At 50.6% G+C, this 22,267-nt stretch overlaps 1 protein-coding gene across 9 annotated transcripts in view; it reads left to right on the top strand.

Annotated features, from left to right (window-relative positions):
- Nucleotides 1-20,544, top strand: part of AMOTL1 (angiomotin like 1) — a 199,993-nt gene extending 179,449 nt beyond the window's left edge. For all 9 annotated transcript variants that reach the window (XM_055422933.2, XM_088842902.1, XM_055422929.2 and 6 more), the window contains 4 exons: nucleotides 3,053-3,178; nucleotides 4,230-4,456; nucleotides 12,367-12,621; nucleotides 14,318-20,544. In XM_055422933.2, coding sequence (XP_055278908.1) covers nucleotides 3,053-3,178; nucleotides 4,230-4,456; nucleotides 12,367-12,621; nucleotides 14,318-14,424 — 715 coding nt within the window. In that variant the 3' untranslated portion in view covers nucleotides 14,425-20,544. The remainder of the gene's footprint in view (nucleotides 1-3,052; nucleotides 3,179-4,229; nucleotides 4,457-12,366; nucleotides 12,622-14,317) is intronic.
- Nucleotides 20,545-22,267: the final 1,723 nt, after the last annotated feature.

The following is a 22,267-nucleotide window of genomic DNA, read 5'->3' as shown; positions in this document are numbered from 1 at the left end:
GTCAGGAAGATCCCCTGGAGAAAGAAATGGCAACCCACTCCAGTATCCCTGCCTGGGAAATCTCATGGGTAGAGGAGCCTGGTGGGCTATAGTCCATGATGTCGTGAAAGAGTTGGACGGGACTTAGCAACTAAACAGCAATCCAAAAAAAAAAAAAAGAGGGGTTCTGGAGACAAATGGGACTGGAATGTAAAGTCAGTAGGGGATGGAACAGGTCTGAGGCATGAGACTGCTCAGTGGGCACAGGACGGGGGTGGAGGAGTGTTGTGAGTCGAACCAGCCAGAGCCCGCAGTCAGCCCATCCCACTCTGTTAGGCCCAGCCTTGGCCATCTGTCGTCCTTCGAGCAGGGGAAAGGCTTCTTGCTCTCAGACAACCAGCCTTGTTGTCTCCTCCTTAGCTCTGTTTAAAGTCTGGGATGGATGGATGAATGGATGGATTCATAGGTGGATGGATGGATGGGTGGGTGGATGGACTCGTAGGTGGATGGATGGATGGATAGACTCGTAGGCGGATGGATGGATGGACTCGTAGGTGGGTGGATGGATGGACTCGTAGGTGGGTGGATGGATGGATGGGTGGGTGGATTCGTAGGTGGATGGATGGATGGGTGGGTGGATTCGTAGGTGGATGGATGGATGGATGGATTCGTAGGTGGATGGGGACGCTTTCCACTGTCCCTCCCTTCCCCTTTTTTTGCTTCCACATGTCATTACTGAGCATCTAACAATTCCGTGGGAAACTTCCCTCCCTTCTACTGACCACTGCTTCCCCCAGTCTTGGGAAGAGTCAGTTTAGAGGAGGTCATATTTGTAGCTCCTATCTTACTGTTCTTTTCAAAGAAAACCTCTGTAGTTTAGCATGACTTTGCTGTTAACAAAAAGGGAGAAAGGGAAAATGAAGAATTTTTGAGAAAGGTCAAAATTCTCAGCTCTTATTGCTGAGATGCTAAATGGCTATGTAAGAACTGGCAAAAAATGGCTATTCCCAGCCATTAGCTTAGTGAGTTTGCAGCCACTGCTGCATACTTCATGTTTATAGGCAGTGTGATGTTTGTGTACCAACTGAGTTTGCCATCTTGATGCATTTTTGGCACCAATAGTCAGAAGTTTGAGAGGCTAGGCTGTTTTGTGTGGGTGGGGAAGTTTTGAAACTTTCTAAATATTTCAAAGCAATGTAATATTTTGTTGAGAGTTGTGTGTGTATACCTTCTAAGTTGTTTTCATCTAGTTGTACCTGCTGTCCTTGATAATATAAATATGAATTTTTAAATCTGTCTCCAGTAAATTCTCTAAACATAAATCAGTTGAAAATGTTTCTGGCTCTAGTTCCCTGTATTGATGAGTTCTGAGCACCATGGAGTGAGTTTATAGTTGTGTCAGCATGTTTAAAGCTCTCTGCTGGCTCCCTGTGTTGTTAGGCGTTCTGATTTGTTTTAGTCAGTGTGCACTTGGCTGCATTCTCACGTGTGCCCTCTTCGTTGGTTTATCTTATCATTCGTGAGCCTTTGCTGAGGCCTTGTTCATAAAGACACGGGACACTCAGGAGTGTGAAGTGATGGTTAAGAGCATGGACTTTGGAGTAAGAGATATCTGGATTTGAATCCATCTGCCTTCACTAACTGGGTGCTCTTACAAACGCACTCATTTGTTCATCTGTAAAATGAGGATAATAATGCTTACTGCCCAAGTTCCTGAGAGAGCTACATGAGATACCGCGGGTAATATGCTTCACCCAGGTCCGGGCATGATGAAACACTCCCTCATGGACACATGCAAGAAGGCCCCTCTTTTCGCTACTTTTAGGTGTTCTAGAAAAGAGCTTTAAGATTTTAACACTGTAATGTGCAGTTAAAGGAATGTGAAGCTGGATCACTTCTTACTAAAGATTCACTTCCTAGTTTAAGATTGTGCCTTTTGGCCTCAGACATGCTTAGATCTCTTAGAATTCAGGGGTCCCCAACCCCCAGGCCTAGAACCAGTACCATGGCCTGTTAGGAGCGACCAAGCGACTGAAGCTCCTTCATCTGTCTGTCACTCCCCATCGCTTGCATCATCGCCTGAATCATCCACCCTCTCCCACCCCACCCCACCCCTGTGGACAAATCGTCTTCCACAAAACCCGTCCCTAGTGCCAGAAAGGTTAAGTACCACTGACTTAGGTGACACAGTTATCTTGTCTTCACATTTCATCATTGAAAGAGAAAGTGTTGGTTGTGTCCGACTCTTTGTGACCCCATGGACCGCGCCTGCCAGGTTCCTCTGTGCGTGGAATTCTCCAGGCGAGAATACTGGAGTGGGTTGCCATGCCCTCCTCCAGGGGATCTTCCTGACCCAGGGATCGAACCCAGGTCTCATGCATTGCAGGCAGATTCTTTACCGTCTGAGGCACTGGGGAAGCCCTATTAGGAGTAATTATATTGACAGAACCAGTGACAGGGGAGCAGCCCCTTTGACCGGTTGTTTTCAGCCAGGCATCTGCTGCCAGCTGCACTGCTTTGCGCTCTCCCTCTGTCTCTCCTCTCACTCCACCCCCTCGACTGGACTTTTCCCAGGACACGGGGTGTGTCTTCTTCATTTTTGTGTCCTGCTGCCCAGCACAGTTGTCGCACTGAACAGACCTGAATTATAGGCAGGGGCTCACGGGAGAAGTGCGCCGAATGCAAGCGTGGAGGGGAATCCAGCCGGGGCCTTGCTGAGTCCCCATGTACTGTAAAACACTGAGATGGCTCCTAAATGGGGGAGAAACAGAATAATACCTGAACGCTGATTGAGACAGTAAGAAAGGAGAAGTGTGAAAGAGCACAGCATGAACACACTAACTGGCCTGATACTATCCAGTGTCCAGTGTTAGGAGACACTGGCCCTTAAACCCGTAAGTGTACAGTGTCCGTATTCAGCGCGCAACACGTCACTTATGATTCAGGATCGTTGGTAGAAGGGGCAGGGAATTTGGAACTTTGAATTTTATTTTCCTCAGATACTAGCTTCGTTCTAGCGATTCAGGGAGAGAACTGACTGACATCAATCTGTGTGTGTGTCCTGTGTTGCCAGGGACACTACGATCGTCAACCACTCGAGGAATGGCAGTTACGGCGAGAGCTCACTGGAGGCCCACATCTGGCAGGAGGAGGAGGAGGTGGTGCAGGCCACCAGGCGGTGTCAGGACATGGAGTACACGTAAGGGACAGCTGTGCCCAGCCCCCAGGCCCCATGCCTGCCACCCACCTCACGAGCCTGGTGGGGCCACCAGCCCACTGTGTGCACTCGTCTCCAGACCTTTCCCGTTCTAGACAGCATTAAGCTTGAGCCCTCCAAGTCCGCATTCCCAGGAAAGAGTCCTATTAACAAGGGGCCTGGAGCCCGAGGTCTCTGGGAGCTAATTTCATGTCAGATGCAGATATTTAGGTGGAGGCTAATAACAAGAATTTAGAAGCCCATGTGTTTTCTGGGTGTCTGTCTCTACAGCCTGCTTGACATTATCACCTGGACAGAGGGAAACATCATATGCCAGAGTCTCAGCATTTTTGAGCCAATATTTATATATTCCAGCCAGTAATAAAGAACATATGTAGCTAATGTGTTTTTCTCCGGAAGTAGACATAAATTCCTCCAGCAGGCTTTGTGACATTGCAGAGCTAGCCTGCCACCCACCCCTAGCCCTCCCCATCGAGCCCTGGGAAGATGAGCTTCTCATTCTGCAGATGTGAAAATAGGACTGTGTGGCTGAGTCGTTGATAAGCTCAGCAAGTCACTACTTAGGTTGTGAAAAAGAACTCACATGTCTCCTGATTCTCATCTTTGACCTTCAGGGAGGAAAACATCATCATCTCACAGAAAACTTGTCCATCCCCCCCTCAGAAAATAGGCAAATTGACTCTCTTGAGCAGCCCACCCTTTGTGAGGCTTGAGTTTGTGTGTGTTTCCCCATAGTTCCCACTGCCAGGCTCCTAGACACACTTCAGTCCAGGAGGTCCTGCCAGGTGGCCACACGCACTCAAACTGTGTGTCCTCTGGGTCCCAGAGCCTCCTGAGGGGCCAGAGAAGGTGCCCCCTTTTCAGGTACTACAAAAGATCAGTCTTCTACAATTAGAGATTATAACTGAAGACTTAGGCTGCAGTTAACTCTGTCCTTGGAATTATAGTTAAAATCTGTGGGGTCCTGAGAGAAATATAAATATCCCTGTCATTCCATGGATTTTGATCATGACTGTTTTGTTTTCTTACACAGTATTAAAAATCTCCATGCTAAAATCATAGAAAAGGACGCCATGATTAAGGTCCTCCAGCAGCGATCCCGTAAAGATGCCGGGAAGACAGACTCCTCCAGCCTGAGACCCGCCCGCTCTGTGCCATCCATTGCAGCAGCCACCGGAACTCACTCCCGCCAGACCTCGCTCACCAGCAGCCAGTTGGCTGAGGAGAGAAAGGAGGAGAAGACCTGGAAGGGGAGCATAGGTGAGACCCACGCTCTCAACAAGCCCCGCCCCTCCCCAAGTAAGCCCTTCCCCTCTGCAGAGAGCCCCACCACCTCAGCAAGCCCCGCCTCTCCCACAAGCAAGCCTTGCCCCTCTGCAGAGAGCCCCACCCCCTCAGGCAAGGCCCTCGCTCCATAAGTGAGCCCCACTCTCCCCCAGGCAAGCCCCATCCCCTCACAGGTGAGCCCCTCAACTCATGTGAGAGTCTGAAGAGCAGGAGTCACACAAACACTGAGGCACCTCAGCTGGCCGATGGAGTTCAAACCCCCTTGTGAAAGTAGGAATTTTGAGTATCTCCAAGTCTCAGTTTACTCACATGTAAAGTTCGGTTCCGTCGCTCAGTTGTGTGCGACTCTTTGTGACCCCCATGGACTGTAGCACACCAGGTTTCCCAGTCCTTCACCATCTCCCAGAACTTGGCTCAAACTCATGTCCATCAACTCGGTGATACCATCCAACCATCTCATTTTCTGTCCTCCCCTTCTCCTCTTGCCATCAGTCTTTCCCAGCATCAGAGTCTTTTCTAATGAAAAGACTTTCCCATCAGGTGGCTAAAGTATTGGGGCTTCAGCTTCAGCATCAGTCCTTCCAATGAGTATTCAAGATGCTTTCCTTTAGGATAGACTGGTTTGATCTCCTTGTAGTCCAAGGGACTCTCAGGAGTCTTCTCCGACACCACAGTTCAAAAGCATCAATCCTTCAGCACTCAGCTTTCTTTATAGTCCAACTCTGACATCCATACATGACTACTGGAAAACCAGATCTTTGACTACATGGAATTTTGTTGGCACAGCAGTGTCTTTGCTTTTTAATATTCAGTCTAGCCACCTCATGCGACGAGTTGACTCACTGGAAAAGATTCTGATGCTGGGAAGGATTGGGGGCAGGAGGAGAAGGGGACGACAGAGAATGAGATGGCTGGATGGCATCACCGACTCGATGGACATGAGTTTGAGTGAACTCTGGGAGTTGGTGATGGACAGGGAGGCCTGGCGTGCTGTGATTCATGGGGTCGCAAAGAGTCGGACACGACTGAGTGACTGAACTGAACTGAGGTTGGTCATAGCTTTTCTTCCAAGGAGCAAGCTTCTTTTAATTTCATGGCTGCAGTCACCATCTGCAGTGATTTTGGAGCCCCAAAAAATAAAGTCTGTCACTATTTCCTTTGTTTCCCCATCTATTTGCCATGAAGTGATGGGATTGGATGCCAAGATCTTAGTTTTCTGAATGTTGAGCTCTAAGCCAACTTTTTCACTCTCCTCTTTCACTTTCATCAAGAGGCTCTTCAGTTCCTCTTCGCTTTCTGCCATAAGAGTGGTGTCATCTGCATATCTGAGGTTATTGATATTTCTCCCGGCAGTCTTGGTTCCAGCTTGTGCTTTATCCAGCCCGGCATTTCTCATGATGTACTCTGCATGTAAGTTAAATAACCAGGGTGACAATATACAGCCTTGAGATACTCCTTTCCCAATTTGGAACCAGTCTGTTGTTCCGTGGTAGGTTCTAACTTGCTTCTTGAACTGCATACAGATTTCTCAGGAGGCAGGTCAGGTGGTCTGGTATTCCCATCTCTTGAAGAATTTTCCACAGTTTGCTGTAATCCACACAGTCAAAGGCTGTAGTCTTTGACTAAAGTAGTCAATGAAGCATAAGTAGATGTTTTTCTGGAATTCTCTTGCTTTTTCAATGATCCAACGGATGTTGGCAATTTGATCTCTGGTTCCTCTGCCTTTTCTAAATCCAACTTGAACATCTGGAAGTTCTTCGTTTGTGTACTATTAAAACCTAGCTTTGAGGATTTTGAGTGTTGCTTTGCTAGTGTGTGAGATGAGTGCAATTGTGCGGTAGTTTGAACATTCTTGCCTTTCTTTGGGATTGGAATGAAAACTGACTTTTACCAGTCCTGTAGCCACTGCTGAGTTTTCCATATTTGCTGGCATATTGAGTGTAGCACTTCCACAGCATCATCTTTTAGGATTTGAAGTAGCTCACCTGGAATTCCATCACCTCCACCAGCTTTATTCATCTTGATTCTTCCTGAGGCCCACTTGACTTGGCACTCTAAGATGTCTGGCTCTAGGTGAGTGGTCACACCATTGTGGTTATTTGGGTCATGAAGATCTTTTTTGTATAGTTCTTCTGTGTATTCTTGCTACCTCTTCTTAATATCTTCTGCTTCTGTTAAGTCCATACTGTTTCTATCATTTATTGTGCCCATCTTTGCATGAAATGTTCCCTTGCCATCTCTAATTTTCTTGGGGAGATCTCTGGTCTTTCCCATTCTATTGTTTTCCTCTATTTCTTTGCATTGATCACTGAAAAAGACTTTCTTATCTCTCCTTGCTAGTCTTTGGACCTCTGCATTCAAATGGGTATATCTTTCCTTTTCTCCATTGCCTTTAGCTTCTCTTCTATTCTCAGCTATTGGTAAGGCCTCCTCAGACAACCATTTTGCCTTTCTCCTTCTTGGACTTGGTTTTGATCACCTTCTCCTGTACGGTGTTACAAACCCCTGTCAATAGTTCTTAAGGCACTCTTATCTATCAGATCATATCCCTTGAATCTATTTGTCACTTCCACTGTATAACTGTAAAGGATTTGATTTAGGTCATACCTGAATGGTTTAGTGGTGTTCCCTTCTTTTTTCAATTTAAGTCTGATTTGACAACAGGGAGTTCATGATCTGAGCCAGAGTCAGCTCCCAGTCTTGTTTTTGCTGACTGTATAGAGCTTCTCCATCTTTGTCTGCAAAGAATATAATCAATCTCATTTTGTTATTGACCATCTGATAATGGCCATGTGTAGAGTCACCTCTTGTGTTGTTGGAAGAGGGTGTTTGCTATGAGCAGTGCATTGTCTTGACAAAACTCTGTTAGCCTTTGCCCTGGTTCATTTTGTACTCCAAGGCCAAAGTTGCCTGTTACTCTAGGTGTCTCTTGACTTCCTACTTTTGCATTCCAGTCCCCTGTGATGAAAAGGACATCTTTTTTGGTGTTAGTTCTAGAAGTTCTTGTAGGTCCTTATAGAACTGTTCAACTTCAGCTTCTTTGGCATTTGTGGTTGGGACATAGACTTGGATTACTGTGATATTGAGTGGCTTGCCTTGGAAATGAATTAAAAAAATCTCATTTTTGAGATTGCACCCAAGTACTGCCTTTCGGACTCTTGTTGAGGGCTATTCCATCTCTACTAAGGGATTCTTGCCACAGAGCAGATGTAATGGTAATCTGAATTAAATTCACCCATTCCGGTCCTTTTTAGTTTCAGTTCAGTTCAGTCGCTCAGTCGTGTCCGACTCTTTGCGACCCCATGAATCACAGCACGCCAGGCCTCCCTATCCATCACCAGCTCCCGGAGTTCACTCAAAGTTTACTGATTCCTAAAATGTCGATATTCACTGTTGCCATCTCCTGTTTTACCACTTCCAGTTTACCTTGATTCATGGACTTAACATTCCAGGTTTCTATGCAATATTGCTCTTTACAGCATAGGACTTTGCTTCCACCACCAGTCACATCCACAACTGGATATTGTTTCCGCTTTGGCTCAGCCTCTTCATTCTTTCTGGAGCTATTTCTCCAGTCTTCTCCAGTAGCACACTGGGCACCTACTGACCTGGGGAGTTTATCTTTCAGTGTCATATCTTTTTGCCCTGTCATCCTGTTCATATGGTTCTTCTCAGTATTATTCTGAAGAATACTGAAGTGGTTTGCCATTCACTCTCAAGTGGACCATGTTTTGTCAGAACTCTCCACCATGACCTGTCGGTCTTGGCTGACCCTACACAGCATGGCTCATAGTTTCATTGAGTTAAAAGAAGGCTGTGATCCACGTGATCAGTTTGATTAGTTTTCTGTGACTGTGGTTTCCATTCTGTCTGCCCTCTAATGGATAAGGATAAGAAGCTTCTCTTATCCTTGTGGAAGCTTCCTGATGGGAGGGACTGGCTGTGGGGGAATCTGAGTCTTGCTGTAATGGGTGGGGCATGGGTCACCGGTTGCCTGTCACAGGGACAGGGGCTCTAGCTGCAGCAGATCTGGGAGCTGTGGGGTGTGAGCCCCACCGTAGATCCACTGAGCAGACAACCCACAAACTGGAGAACAGTTATACCAAAGAAGTTCTCGCACTGCTGGGAAAGTTCTGGGACCCACACCATATTTCTCAACCTGGGATCTGGCAAAGGGACTGAGAACCCCCAGGGAATTTGACTTTGAAGGCCAGTGGGATTTGATTACAGAACTTCCACAGGAATGGGGGAACAGACTCTTGGAGGGCACCATCAGAACCTTTTGTGCACCAGGAGCCAGGAGAAAGGAGCAGTGACCCCACAAGAGACTGAGCCAGACCTGCCTGTGAGTGTCCAGGAGTCTCCAGTGGAGGCGTGGGAAGGATAGTGCATCATACTTTGGTGGTGGAAGCAAAGGCCACCCCACCGGAGTCACTGTTAGCCATGAGTTGACTCACATCATAATCATTAGTATTGAAAGTTAAGGTGTCTCACAGTATAAAAATTTTTAGTAGGAACAAAACTTAGAGACTTCAGGCCTCTGAACTTGGTTCTGCCCCAGACCAGTGGTAGGACTGCTCCACCTCTGCTTCTGTGTCTAGAAAAGCTGGGTGGTGTCTGGGGGTGTCTTCCCTGCTGTACCCCATGGGGTCATTGCAAGGACAAAATAAGATAATGGAGAGAAAGCGTTTTGCAAGCAGTGCTCTCGTATAAGGGGCTGCTGGTGCTCTTTCGTTGGGTTGTTGTTGCACAGGCAGAGTTTGGAAGAGCATTCTGCAAATGCAGTCTTAGCCATGGACTGGTTTCCTGGGGTGATGGGGACCAGTGGCCCAGCTTGCTGAGTCAGAGAGGATGAGATAGGCAGCACTCCCGGTCACACGTCCTCCGCTCTTGTCCCTGGCAGTCTGCAGCCCCAGGGGCCTGGCCCTTCTTTGATGCATTTCCCTGGGTCAGAGTGTGTTTTGTTTATCTGTGGAGCCGAGAGCCTGTTTTTGTCAGCCCAGGACAGTGGAGGAGCCTGGCTGCTTTGTGTCAAAGGGGATAAGAGCTTCTAGGAGGAAGCTGACAGACTTGGGGGGAATCAAAGGCACCCACCCACTGTCTCCGTTTGAAGTCCCCCCATGGGTTACTTCTGTAGCCCCTGCCCTCCAAGAAAATGCACTTCAAAGAGGAGGCATGTGCACAGCAGCTGGGATCTTCAAAGACCCTCGCAGGGACTCTTAGCTCCCCTCCCCATTTAGAGAGCCTCAGCAGTGGTGCCCAGGTGGACTTGGTAGGGGACTCGGCATGTGCTCCGCTCCCATAGGAACCTCTCTGGCAGAGGCCCGTCTGTGACATCCAGCCAGGCAGGCATTTTCCTGGGGGCTGTGCCCGTACTGCTAGCATTTGATGTGTCAGCCAGGCCTGGGAGCGGAGGACCTGGCTGCAGCAAGAGCTCCTGTGTCCTCCACACTCGCATTCCCCCTCGTTACTGTGATCAGTGTCCATGTGTCACAAGACAGAGTGGAGCCCGCCCACTGCAGACGGAGGCACACGTTCAATTCCCACAGACCTCCTGCACAGGCCCCACAGCGTTTCCACTGTCTCTTGTCTGAGGGGCTCTGGAAGGAGGCGGATTCCTGTCTGATGTCTCAGGGGCTCCCAGGTGAGATGACTGGCCAGTGACTTAGTTGCACAGGAATATCCTTGCCAGACTTTGGCTCTCCATGCAGGGGTAGGGTGATGAGGCAGAAAAGGACACAAGGTGAACTTCACGGCAGGCACCTCTGGCTTCAAACGCCATTTCTGCTACTTCTTAGCTGTGAGACTCTAATTTCTCTAGGCGGCCATTTCCTTTTCTATGAAACAAAGGATAGCAACAGTACCTACCTCCATATGAAGTGTGATGATGTCTTGGAAGCACCTGGTCAAGGCTTCTTGCTCCTCAAGGTGTGGTCTGTGGGCCAGCACCACCAGCATCGCCTGGGAGCTTATTAGAGAAACAGAAGCTCAAGGTCCCCCGCTGACTTGAATCTTCACCATGACTATATCCAGGTATTTGATGTGTGTGTGAACATGTTGAGAAGCATCGCTGTAGGCAGACTGGGTTGAGCTGTGTTGCGTTTTGAATGGGCACCCTGAAATAGCCCAGCAAGGAGACTGTGTGAGCCTCGTTAAATGAACAGACACTCAACTGTGCTTGCTGCACTTTCTGTAGGCTGGTGTGGAGTGCTGGCAGTTTTCTGAACGAGGGCCGTATTTCACTATAAGAACAGTTGCCGTGCTGTCCAGCTTGCAGAAAGACTGAGGAAACAGGGCACATCACGCCTCCCTTTTGCCCAGCCTGCTGCCCTCTTCCCACCCCGGACGCTTTGGTCTTGGGACCGGTGGGGAGGAGAGGGCTAAGCTGCCCTCCCCAGGAACCCAGCTGCCTTCCTGCCTCTTGGAGGACATGGCTCTTCATCACAAGAAGCTCTCTGGGGAATATTGTACACAACTCTGTTGCCATGACCAGGAGGCATGTTTGTTTCGACCCAGGGCCTGGGGAGACAATTCATTACCCAGAGAGGAGTGGAGTTGGGGCCTGTTAAGCAGAGCAGCAGGCCAACAGGGCTGTGTCTAGGAGCAGAGAAGCCTTTAGGTTTTCTTAGACACGCCGCCACTGCTCAGGACTAGCCCTCCTGGGCTGCATACGGAAAGAAAGCATTGTCTCCAGAAAGCCTTGCAGCACTGCCCCCAACCCTCGACACTCTGCCTATAAGGCATCTCTTCTCCCTACTTTCCATAGCATCCTGAGAGTAGTAGTATCCTATCATTTGTCGTGTTATATTATAACCGGTTTATGTGACAGCTCCTCCCCTGCCCCACGCTAGGTTTTTTGTTTTTGGTTTTTAACTGGGGTATTCAATTCAGGTCGGTCACTCAGTCATGTCTGACTGTTTGCAACCCCATGGACTGCAGCACGCCAGGTCTCCCTGTCCATCACCAGTTCCCAGAGTTTACTCAAACTCATGTCCATCGATTCGGTGATGCCATCCAACCGTCTCATCCTCTGTCGTCCCCTTCTCCTTCCACCTTCAATCTTTCCCAGCATCAGGGTCTTTTCCAGTGAGTCAACTCTTTGCATCAGGTGGCCAAAGTATTGGAGTTTCAGCTTCAACATCAGTCCTTCCAATGAACACCCAGGACTGATCTCCCTTAGGATTGACTGGTTGGATCTCCTTGCAGTTCAAAGGGTGCTCAGGAGTCTTGTCCAGCACCACAGTTCAAAAGCATCAATTCTTCTGCGATCAGCTTTCTTCACAGTCCAACTCTCATATCCATACATGACCACGGGAAAAACCATAGCCTTGACTTGGACCTTTGTTGGCAACATAATTGCGTTATAATGTTGTGTTAGTTTCTGCTCTATAGGACAGTGAATCAGCCATCCATACACATGTAGTCCCTCCACCTTGGACCCCCCCCCTCCTACTGTGACCCCCGTCCCATCCACAGAGCGTGGAGCTGGGCTCCCTGTGCTAAACAGCAGGTTTCCACTAGCCGCCTCTTTTACACACGTGTGTAAGCTCAGTCGTGTCTGATTCTTTGTAGACCGCTAGGCTCCTCTGTCCATGAGATTCTCCAGGCAAGAATACTGGAGTGGGTAGCCATGCCCTCCTCCAGGGGGTCTTCCCGACCCAGGGATCGAACCCAAGTCTCCTGCATCGCCTGCACTGGCAGGTGGATTCTTGACCACTCGTGCCACCGAGGTGGTGTGTGTGCGTCAGTCCTGATCTCCCAGTTCACCGCTCCCCAGCCTCGTACAAACGCCCGTTCTCTTGGCTGGTGTCTGTACGCCTGCCCAGCCGACGGGCCTTGCTTCTTGAGGGGCGGCACTGAAGAAGCTGTCCTTCCACCCGCAGGGCTGCTGCTGGGGAAGCAGCACCACGACCCGGCGCCCGCCCCCTCCGCCGCCACGCTGCCGCCCCCAGCACCGCCAGCTGGCAGCGCCCACGCCAAGACGGGCAGCAAGGACAGCAGCACGCAGACCGACAAGAGCGCCGAGCTCTTCTGGCCCGGCGTGGCCTCCCTGCCTACGCGCAGCAGGCTCAGCGGGACCCCTTCCAACAGCCCCGTGCTGAAGCACCCAGCGGCCAAGAGCACAGCAGAGAAACTGGGTACGAGGTCTCCACCTTCTCTCACGCCCCATAGAGCTCCCTGTCCTGTCGGGGGTGGGGGTGTGGGGGCAAGGTGATTCTATTGAGCTGGGGAGGGAGCCGGGCTACCAGCCTACTCTCACTTACGGGTTATCTTATGGTATGGCTGGAGAAGGAAATGGCAACCCACTCCAGTATTGTATAATCCCATGGACGGAGGAGCCTGGTATGCTACAGTCCACAGGGTCGCAAAGAGTTGGACATGACTGAGTGATTTTACTTTCTATGGTATGGTTACTCTAATGCATTTAGGCTCTGCAAAGTGTTAGTCGCTCAGTTGTGTCTGACTCTTTGCAATTCCATGCACTGTAGCCCACCAGGCTCCTCTGTCCATGGAATTCTCCAAGCAAGAATCCTGGAGTGGGTTGCTATTCTCTTCTCCAGGGGAGCTTCCCAACCCGCGGATCACACCTGGGTCTTCTGCAGTGCAGGCAGATTCTTTACCATCGGAGCCACCAGGGATGCCCTAGACTCTGCAGGCTGTTTATTATTCTGGAATTGAAATGTGTGTGTTTGCGTGCTCAGTCGCTTCTGTCATGTCTGACTGTTTGTGACTCCATGGACTGTAGCCCTCCAGGCTCCCCCCAGGCAAGAATACAGGAGTGGGTTGCATTTCCTTCTCCAGGGGATCTTCCTGACCCAGTCTCGTGTCTCCTGCATTGGCAGGTGCAGGTTCTTTACCACTAGCGCCACCTGGGAACCCCTGAAATATGTGTAGAGACTCTTAACTTATTACCATTTAAAAGAGCACAGAAATTGCATTTGTCCTTTTAGCGTATGTTTAATAGCTAGCCCTTCCCCAGAAGGTGTGCAAGCAGACCCTCCAAGGGATGTTAAGGAATTAGCCCCACCCCCCGCCCCTCCCAGTATGTTTGAGAGCTGGTACCAGGTCCATCAAGAGCATCAGGTACAGAAATGTTGCTTTCAGGGTTTTTACTCATCAAGGATTCAGTGTCGATTGAAGGAGACACTGATTCAGTCCCGATTGAAGCAGAAGGTAGATTTAAGGTAGGTGAACTGGCCCAGCACTCAGGCCAGTTCTGAGGAGTTGCTTTCAAACATTTAAGAGAAGACAGGTTCGGAGCAGTTTTGCGATGAGTCCAGGAATATCCTTGGAAAGAGTACTGACTTGACTTTGGACTGTTCCTAGTCGTGGGGTGAGGATACCTCTGCTCAGGAATCGTTTGGAGGAGGTGGGGGCTCCTGGGCATAAATGAGTTGTTTCTTCCAATGGGGTTCCCTGTATTCATCCTCCAAAATAAACGAGTACACATAATGTTGTCAATTTTGGGAGATGTAATTCTTGGGACGCCCTTTTGCCAAGAAGGCAGGGAACCGGGGAGAGACCTGCCTCATTGTAGGCACTTGATAATTTAGAGGAGAGGAGGGCAGCGGGGTGGGTAAGGTCCCCTACAAAGTTCTAATGCCCCCTTCACCCACTCGGACCTCTCCCGTCATGTCCTGGTTGTGTTCTTTGTGTCTGAATCCCAGGCCCAGGCATTTACGTTTGGTCTGCCAAAGCTGGGCTCTGTGGCCTTAACCTGCGTGCTCCAGTGGTGACAGGTGGTACATGAAGCGGTTCCATTTTAGAGAGAGCTGGGAAGGCCTGTGGTCCTCATGGGGAACGGGCTGCTGATATGTCCCTTCTGTTTGGCAGAGAACTCTCCCGGCCACGGAAAGTCGCCTGACCACAAAGGCCGCGTCAGCAACTTACTCCACAAGCCTGAGTTCCCTGACGGGGAGATGATGGAAGTTCTCATCTAACCCTGGGCTCCCTGTTGAATTTAACAGCGGGACACCGAGGCGCGAGAAATGTGGCAAAGAAAAAGAAAGATCCCGAAGGTTGTAAATGGGAAATCAGGGACGGTTTGAGCAGATAAGGATTTCAGATTAGTGAGAATACTTTTTATAAATGTTAAAACAAAAACAGGAGACCTACATGACTAAAGATGAAGAGGATGCCGTGGATTTTTACTGCTTATGGTGAAAGAGAGAAGATGCATGTAGGTTTGGAAACAAAGAAGATCTAGGAAATGAAATTTTTTCATTGTACAGAAAAATGTACCTCTTGGGGAGGGTCTGTGTACACCCATGGTCTGGTTATAAACAGATAAACCTGAGCATGGGTCTTCCTTGGAATATGCCCATTCTCCTTGCCTCTTAGCTTCTTTTGAGAAGAGCCTCCTAGAAATCTCACAGTCTGCCTTGGCGTAATGTCATATCACCTGTGCCCTCCATGATGTGTCCTGTGAAGCGTGTGGGTGTGGCAGGGACGAGTACTGTCCGGGGTGATGGAGGGTTTAAAAGGCCATCTCCACCTCTGTGCCTGCTTGGCTTGGATTTTCAGGAGGTTTCAGGCCTTCTTGGCTTTTCTGCACTGAGCAGTGTATTCTAAGCAGGGTGGGAGATTTCTGGTCTTGGGGTTCATCCCCCCTCACTTCTCTGAGTTCTTCTCTGTCTCTACTGCATTCTCTTTCATTTTACCCTGTTTTCCTTCATTTTTTCCGTCTTGTAATAAGCCTTGGCAGAGTTCCTTCGGTCTGGGATTTGCCAGAGAAGCATCTGATCGGTCATCACGCACAGTGGCTAGTGGGCCAAAACCTTTTGGTGGCTTCCTGGCAGCTTCCTCCGCCTTGGAGGAGTTGGGCTGCAGCAGTTGACTTTCTGACGGTGAACTTGGTCAGCTCCGATGACACAGAGGATTCACGGCCACTGTGACCTCCTGCATTAAGCTCCTGCCAGCACAACTTTCTCCCCTCACATCGGCTCTTGCGTGGAGTTCAGTATCTCCACCTCATTGCTCCGTTGAGGTTGGACTTTCAGGATTTCACTCCAGGAAACGAGGGACACTTGACTTGTTGGCATATAGAATCTCCCCTGGCAGCTTGTCCTGCTCGCTGCTGTTTGTGGCCCCTGCTTTGCCAGCCCCTTGAATCCTTCTGGATGTAGTTGGTGAGCACACAGATTGTGTGGCTGTCAGCAGGTCGGGTCTGCCCTGCTGGGGACTTGCTTCGTAACCTAATAGGCCAGTATCGATACAGTGTGGTTGGGTTGTTCAAGGGTTTAGTTTGAAGCAACAGGTCCAAAGTAAGACAGAACCTCCAGATCACAGAGCCAGGAATGAGTGAGGTTGCAGCCCTCTCCTCCCTGTGCTGTACGGTTTCCCGTCTGACTTCTCAGATGTCGGTTTTCTTTATAAACCTGGAAGGTGCTGGATCAGCAGAGAGAGGCTAGTCAGGCCATCGGATGCCCTTGTGGGGTCCTGATGAATTTGCTCGCTCCAGGCCAGCGGCATCTCTGTCACCCCGCGTCCTCATGCCCACGATCTGAGACTTTCTCACATCCCACACAAGTGAGGCCCTGAAGACCACGTCACTTCAGAAAGTTGGCTGGGGTAGCTCCTTGTAGGGTTGGTCTTTGGAGTGTAACCTGGGTGCCTTCCTGCCTGCTAAGTCGCTTCAGCCCTGTGGACCGTAGCCCACTAGGCTCCTCTGTCCATGGGATTCTTCAGGCAAGAATCCTGGAGTGGGTTGCCATGCCTTCCTCCCAGGGATCTTCCCCACCCAGGGATCGAACCCATGTCTCTTATGTCTCCTGCCTTGGCAGGTGGGTTCTTTACCACGAGGGCCACCTGTGGGGAGCCCTGTAACCTGGGTGAAGCCTCCCCAGATCCACGGGGTAGAAGAGGGTGATGAGTGTGGGTGGAGGGAAGGAAACCTCTGGCTTTGCCCAGGAGCTTCTCAGAGCTGCCTGGTGGTCAGAGTGGGCAGAAGGGATGCACCTCAAGCCTGGCTCTGTGGGGGACTCTGTGTGTCATGCGTGTTGCCTTCTGTGGCCCCACTTTAAGCATCACTGAGGGTTGTGCAGCTTGAGGAACCAGAGCAGCTTTGGGGGCCGAGCAGCCCTGGGTTCCACCAGTGCAGCAAACCTCATGGGTGGTGCAGGGGCGGAGCGAGTGTGGACACGTGGGGGTGGTGGGGGCCAAGGGCTCCCCGTCCCATCTCTCTTCTCTTTCATTTTCGACAAGGGATGAGGCTCAGTTGATGGCAGCCGACTCTTGGACCCCTGATTAATGTTGAGAATGGAAAAAATTAGTATCTAGAAATAGGAGGTCCTTTCCTCACTGCTGTTCATGCCTGGGCCACCCCAAATGTGAGCTGTGTCCCCTAGAAATGGGTGCAAGCCAGAGCCTTGCCTTTAGGCCCCAGCGCATCTCGTTGGCAGCGCAGGCAGGAGGCTCGCTGGCTTTCCGTGGTCCCCCGAGTTGCCAGGCTTGGTAACTCTCAATGCACAGACGCCGCCGTTCGTCTGCTGTGCTGTAGTGTCCGTCCACCTTTTTTGCTTCTGACCTGCCTCCTCTGCAGCAAAAGGGACTTACAGCTTTGAAACCTCTTCTTTTATGGCAGATTTCCGGCCAGCGAGGGCCTCACTGCTGTTCATCTCTGTAGATTTCTGAGGGCCTTGCTTGCCTTTAGGAGAAAGCAGATACTGAACTCCCACTGTGCGCTCTCGCTGTTGATGACACGTGTTCTCACTGGATTTTCAGAAAAGAATCCTTGCCGCATTTTCTAGTGCCACCTGTGTGCAAGCACCGGCTGCCTGTCAGTGCATCCTCAGACCACACGGGAGCAGGGGCGGGTTTATATCCTTATTTCACAGAGGAGGAAACAGGGGCTCAGGGAGGTCACGTCCTTTCTGCAGGAGAGACCGGCTTCTGGACCGAGGGTTTGGGAGAACAGCCTTGACGCCGGCCGGACTGCCTCTGACTTGGGGGTGATGAGCGTCTTTCGGGGTCACACCTTGACCTGCTCCGTGCCCTGTATGCATCTGTGCACGTGCGGACACACACGCAGCTCCCTTTTTCATCCCCCCGGCCCTCCAAACTGCAAGCACTGCCCGTAAACAGCCATAGGTGGGAGTCTGTGTACTGTTACACTAGGCCACAAAGTCTGTTTTATAAAGCTCTTCAGTCAGTTCAGTTCAGTCGCTCATTCGTGTCCGACTCTCCGCGACCCCATGAATCACAGCACTCCAGGCCTCCCTGTCCATCACCAACTCCCGGAGTTCACTCAAACTCATGTTCACAGAGTCGGTGATGCCATCCAGCCATCTCATTCTCTGTCATCCCCTTCTCCTCCTGCCCCCAACCTTTCCCAGCATCAGAGTCTTTTCCAGTGAGTCAACTCGTCGCATGAGGTGGCCAAAGTATTGCAGTTTCAGCTTTAGCATCAGTCCTTCCAATAAAGCTCTTACTTGCATGTAATTCAGAGGCCGGGCCTCCTCCAGAACATCCCAGTGTGGTGTCTGATCGTGAGCTCCTGGGCCCTGTCTCAGGGTGAAGGGTCAAGGCCTTGTCCTAGGTTATGATGACATGCCGGAGTCACCCTGCCTCCTCCTGGAGTGTGTCGCTGGCAGTTTCCACGTGCCGCCCGGGACTGTGTGGAGCAGGCGATGTCGCTGATTTCTGCACTGACTTCCGAGTGTGTGCAGAGCCTTTCCTTGAGGTTTTCTTCTCAGCTTGTCTTCGGCTTCCCACGGGCTGGAGGCCAGCCACAGCGTCATGCTGCACCTGCTCAGAGCGGACACGCGGGACAGGGCTGCCATGTCCCTCCCAGGAGGCAGAGAGTGGGGGCTCTTCTTTCCCTCTTTAGGTTTGCAGAGCTTGCTCTTGGGGACTCACGTGTGCGTCTGACTACACAGGACTTGGGTTGGGTATCCAGGCATGCTGGAATGCCCCCTGCAGAATACTCAGCCATCCCTGCTGTTTGTTGTCTCGTGGCCTTAACCTTGTGATGCTGAGTGCTGACAGAGATGTCTCCTGCTTCGTCCTCTGCAGTGCTGCTGATTTAGTCTCTAAATCATGTCTGCCTCTTGCGACCCCATGGACTGTTAGCCCACCAGGCTCCTCTGTCCATGGGATTCTCCAGGCAAGAACACTGGAGGGGGTGGCCATTTCCTTCTCCATTCCTCCTCGGTGGCTGATGGCAATAGAAACTCCTCCCACTGCATCCTGAGTCCCAGACCTGGTGTAAACACAGACGTCAGAAGAGGCAGGGTTCCGAGAGTTAGGTGGCAGGTTGCAAGGTTTGGAGGCAGAGAGCTCACGTGCACAGAGAGGTGTGTGCTCCAAAACAAAGTCCTGCAGCCAGCGTGTGTGCCCTGGCGCCAGTGGGCATGCTTCTGTGTGCTCCCCGTGATCTTACAGGCTTCCTGAGCCAGGGAGGACCGTGGCCTTTAACACAGAGTGTCCGTTAACACAGAATGTCCTGCCCACAACTGCCCGCTTATCCCCAAGCCTGACCAGCTGCAGTGTATGCTTTACAAATGTTGGTTTTTCTCTTCTTCTGTTTTGGTTTTTTGTTTTTTTTTGCTAATTAGTCAGTGTGTTTAGAATCTCTTCATTCAACACTAGGGTTGTTCAGTGGGTGCCCCTTGTGTGTGGCTCCATGGAAGATGGGCAGAGTCATTATGAAGTTACCAGAAGCTGATCAGCTGGGAGCATGCAACGGTTAGCACTTCAGTCAATGGATTTCTTGTGGACCTAATATGCAGTTGTTTTTTCCTCTCGCTTTTAAGCAGTACCCCCTTTTCTTGTTTGGTAATTTAAAGGCATCTAAAGACATGCATTAAAAAAAAAAGACCTGTATATATTGTCAGTGCATACATATGAGATGTGGCTCTAAGATTGTATGTCGAGTTTCTTTTGTTAATATCCAGAAGATCCAAGTGTTTCATCTCACCCTACTTTGTGAGACTCTTGCTGATGACTGCGATGCTATCCAAGTAGAAACATTCTGTAAACACCTCTGTTAGGATGGATTTGGGGGCCTGGCATGTTCCTCTGGTTATCCTTAGAGATGAGGGATCATCATCCTTTGAGGATGGGTCTAAGTTTGGAAATAAACCCAAGTCATTGACTCAGTTGGATAGTAAAGATGGGTGATGAAGGTAAGTCATATCCTTTTAGCTCTTTCTCTAAAAAAAAGTCCCTAAAATGTTCCTGGGGATGCTGCATCTTTGGACTCCTTTCTGAGTGACCACTTCAAAGGAAGGACATGTAACTTCCAATGGATTTTTTTAAAAAAAGCTGCTCTCTTGTCACGCCTTGTACGTGTTCACATCTCTGCGTACACACGGATGTAAGCACACATTCATGAGCATCTATCTGCCTCCAGTCAGAATTCCGTAAAACCGTGTTAGACTTAAGTGCATGTTATTGTCATATTAGGCTGAAACCGGGGTGTTTCTTTGTCGTGAAACTTTGCTTCTTCACACAATTATTGTTTTCAGTATAGTGGAGTCCATATACAGCATTCTCTCGTATCAGCTCCTGGAGTTCTGGTGCCCAGTGGTGTGTTTCCTTGTGGTTTACCTAGAATTCTGTTCACACAGAGACACCTGTAAGTATTTATTACAAACCAGGATATAAACAGACTGACCCATAGTGGTTTTCTTTGGCTTAAGGCGTTTTCCCCCTTTTGCAGAGTGGAATCTGGGACACTGTGTGAGGCAGGGTGGGTGGGACACCCACCTCGGCCAGAACTCCGCTGGCCTGGGTGCCACCCCGCTTCCTGCCTGGTGCGTGTGCCCTCACCATGCCTGGTGGCGTGTGCCGTGTTCTCTCCAGCAGACTCTGTTGTAACATTCTGGCATCTTCGTATGGCTGGTCTGTCCCGGGGGGGCGGGGAGCCCAGAGCTGCAACGGCTGGATGGGTCTGTGTACAGAGCAGGGAAATTCAGGAAGACAGTGTGTGCCCCACAGCAAATATTGATCCTGTTGGTCAGCCAAAGATTTTCCTATCCTTTGCTGCTTAAATGTGTGCCTTAATATTGTATATAATAAATGTGTTAAAAATAAAATAAAAAGCAGTTCTTTCCCTCTCATTTGCTCTTTTCTTTCCCTGGGAACTTATGTACCCGGTGCTCAGTCATTGTGGGTTGAATTTCATCTCGTTTTACTCCCGGAGGCGGCCTCACTTGCTGTTTTGCTTCCAGAGGCCTCTGGTCCCCCACTGCACCCCCTCCACCACCACCCCCTCCTTGTGGAACTCCTGCCCTTGATCCCAAAGAGGAAGTGAGTCATCCAGGCCACTGGAGCTTGCCGTCCACCCCCACCCGCCCCTCCAGACAGGACGGAAAGAGGAAACACAGGGATGTGGGCCCAGGAGATAGTGGCCACTTTGATGGCATTTGAGCGTCCCCTTTGGACGTCCCTGGGCTCAGGGCCTGCCAGCGACCAGCATCACGCAGGAATTAACCTGAGCAGCCTGGGCCCTGAGTCTGGGCTGGGGTCAGATGTGTCTCCGCACCCCATGAGGGATGTGGCGGATGTTGCTGCCTTGTTAGTTTCTTAGGGTCATGGCACGTGTGGGGTGCTTCAGTAGAAAGCTTTCACGTGGAAATGGTGGGGGCCTCAGAATAAATGCCGGGAGAGTCCCCAGGTGCAGTGCCGTCCCGAGGTGACAGTGGCCTGGGAGCACTGTCAGGGAGGACGGGGTGCCCTTTGTTCTCTAGTCCTGTGTCTTTTAGCAGAAGTCTCTCTTGCCTGCCCAGCCCACCACCCCTCTAACCCAGGCTTGGCAAGAGCTTCCTCAACGTGAGCGCGGGGAGAGCGAGGGGCCCACCTCTAATCCACAGTGATGGCTGTTGTGGCCTGCACGCGTTCCTGCCTTCAGTCTTCACAGCAACCTGGTCGGCCCCATTTTAAAGACAAGGAAACAGGCTCAAAAACCTCAGGCAAGTCATTTGTGAAAGATGGCAGGATTGGAACCCAGGTCTATCTGACCAGGAGCCCATGCACTTGCAATAAAACGTGGGTAGGGGCTGAGAGCTTGGGTTCTTACCTGTCCTGACTTCTACCCAAAGGAACTCTTCTCTGCGGGAACCCCGGACCCCTGCATGCATTCAGATGTGACGCGGGAGAATAAAGGGCAAACGGGGCAGTCCCCAGCCTCCACCTCCTGGCGTGACTTAGGGAAGACAGCTGGAGGACCCGCATGCCTTGGGGCTCAGAGGAGGAGAGGGGCGCCCCCGAGCTGGGCGCCCCCCTCTGCCATCTCCCTGCCCTAATCCCGTGCCTGCTGCTGGAGAGAGTCGCCCGCAAGCTCTGGCCCCTGTCCTGAATCCTGGGCCAGGGCCTCTGCACCGCAGGGAATAGTAGTGAGGCCTTTTAGATTGCCTGGGCTCATCGTAGTCAGGAGGCAGGTCCCAAATGAGAAATAGATCAGGAGCTCTGAAATGCCTTTCTTAAAATATACAGAGTTCAGTGATGATGAAATAGGAGCTTTTGCCGTTTCCCTGTTTGTGCTGTGCTTTTATCAGGCACCGCCCTGTCTCCCACATGCTCCCTTTAGCCGCCGCGTTCCTGGCAGGCAGACATCCTCTCTTGGCCAGTCTGTCTCCCTCCAAACTCTCCCCTTATGGAGCCCCAGAAGGAGACCCTTCCCATCTGATGTGGCTTTCTGTCAAACAGTGACTCTTCCCAAGTTCATGTAAAAACAGAGTATAGGGCTCACAAACTATGTAGTTGGGTCCAGAGTATCAGCAGCACACCAAATCCTGGGGCTTCCTAGGTGGCTCAGTGGGAAAGAATCCACCCACCAGTGCG

The sequence above is a fragment of the Moschus berezovskii genome, chromosome 14 (assembly GCF_049115385.1).
Source record: "Moschus berezovskii isolate FMDL1 chromosome 14, NW_MosBer_1.0, whole genome shotgun sequence".
In the NCBI taxonomy this organism is placed as follows: Eukaryota; Metazoa; Chordata; class Mammalia; order Artiodactyla; family Moschidae; genus Moschus; species Moschus berezovskii.
Note: the sequence above shows the minus strand (reverse complement) of the source record. Positions and strands in the feature narration are given on the sequence as shown.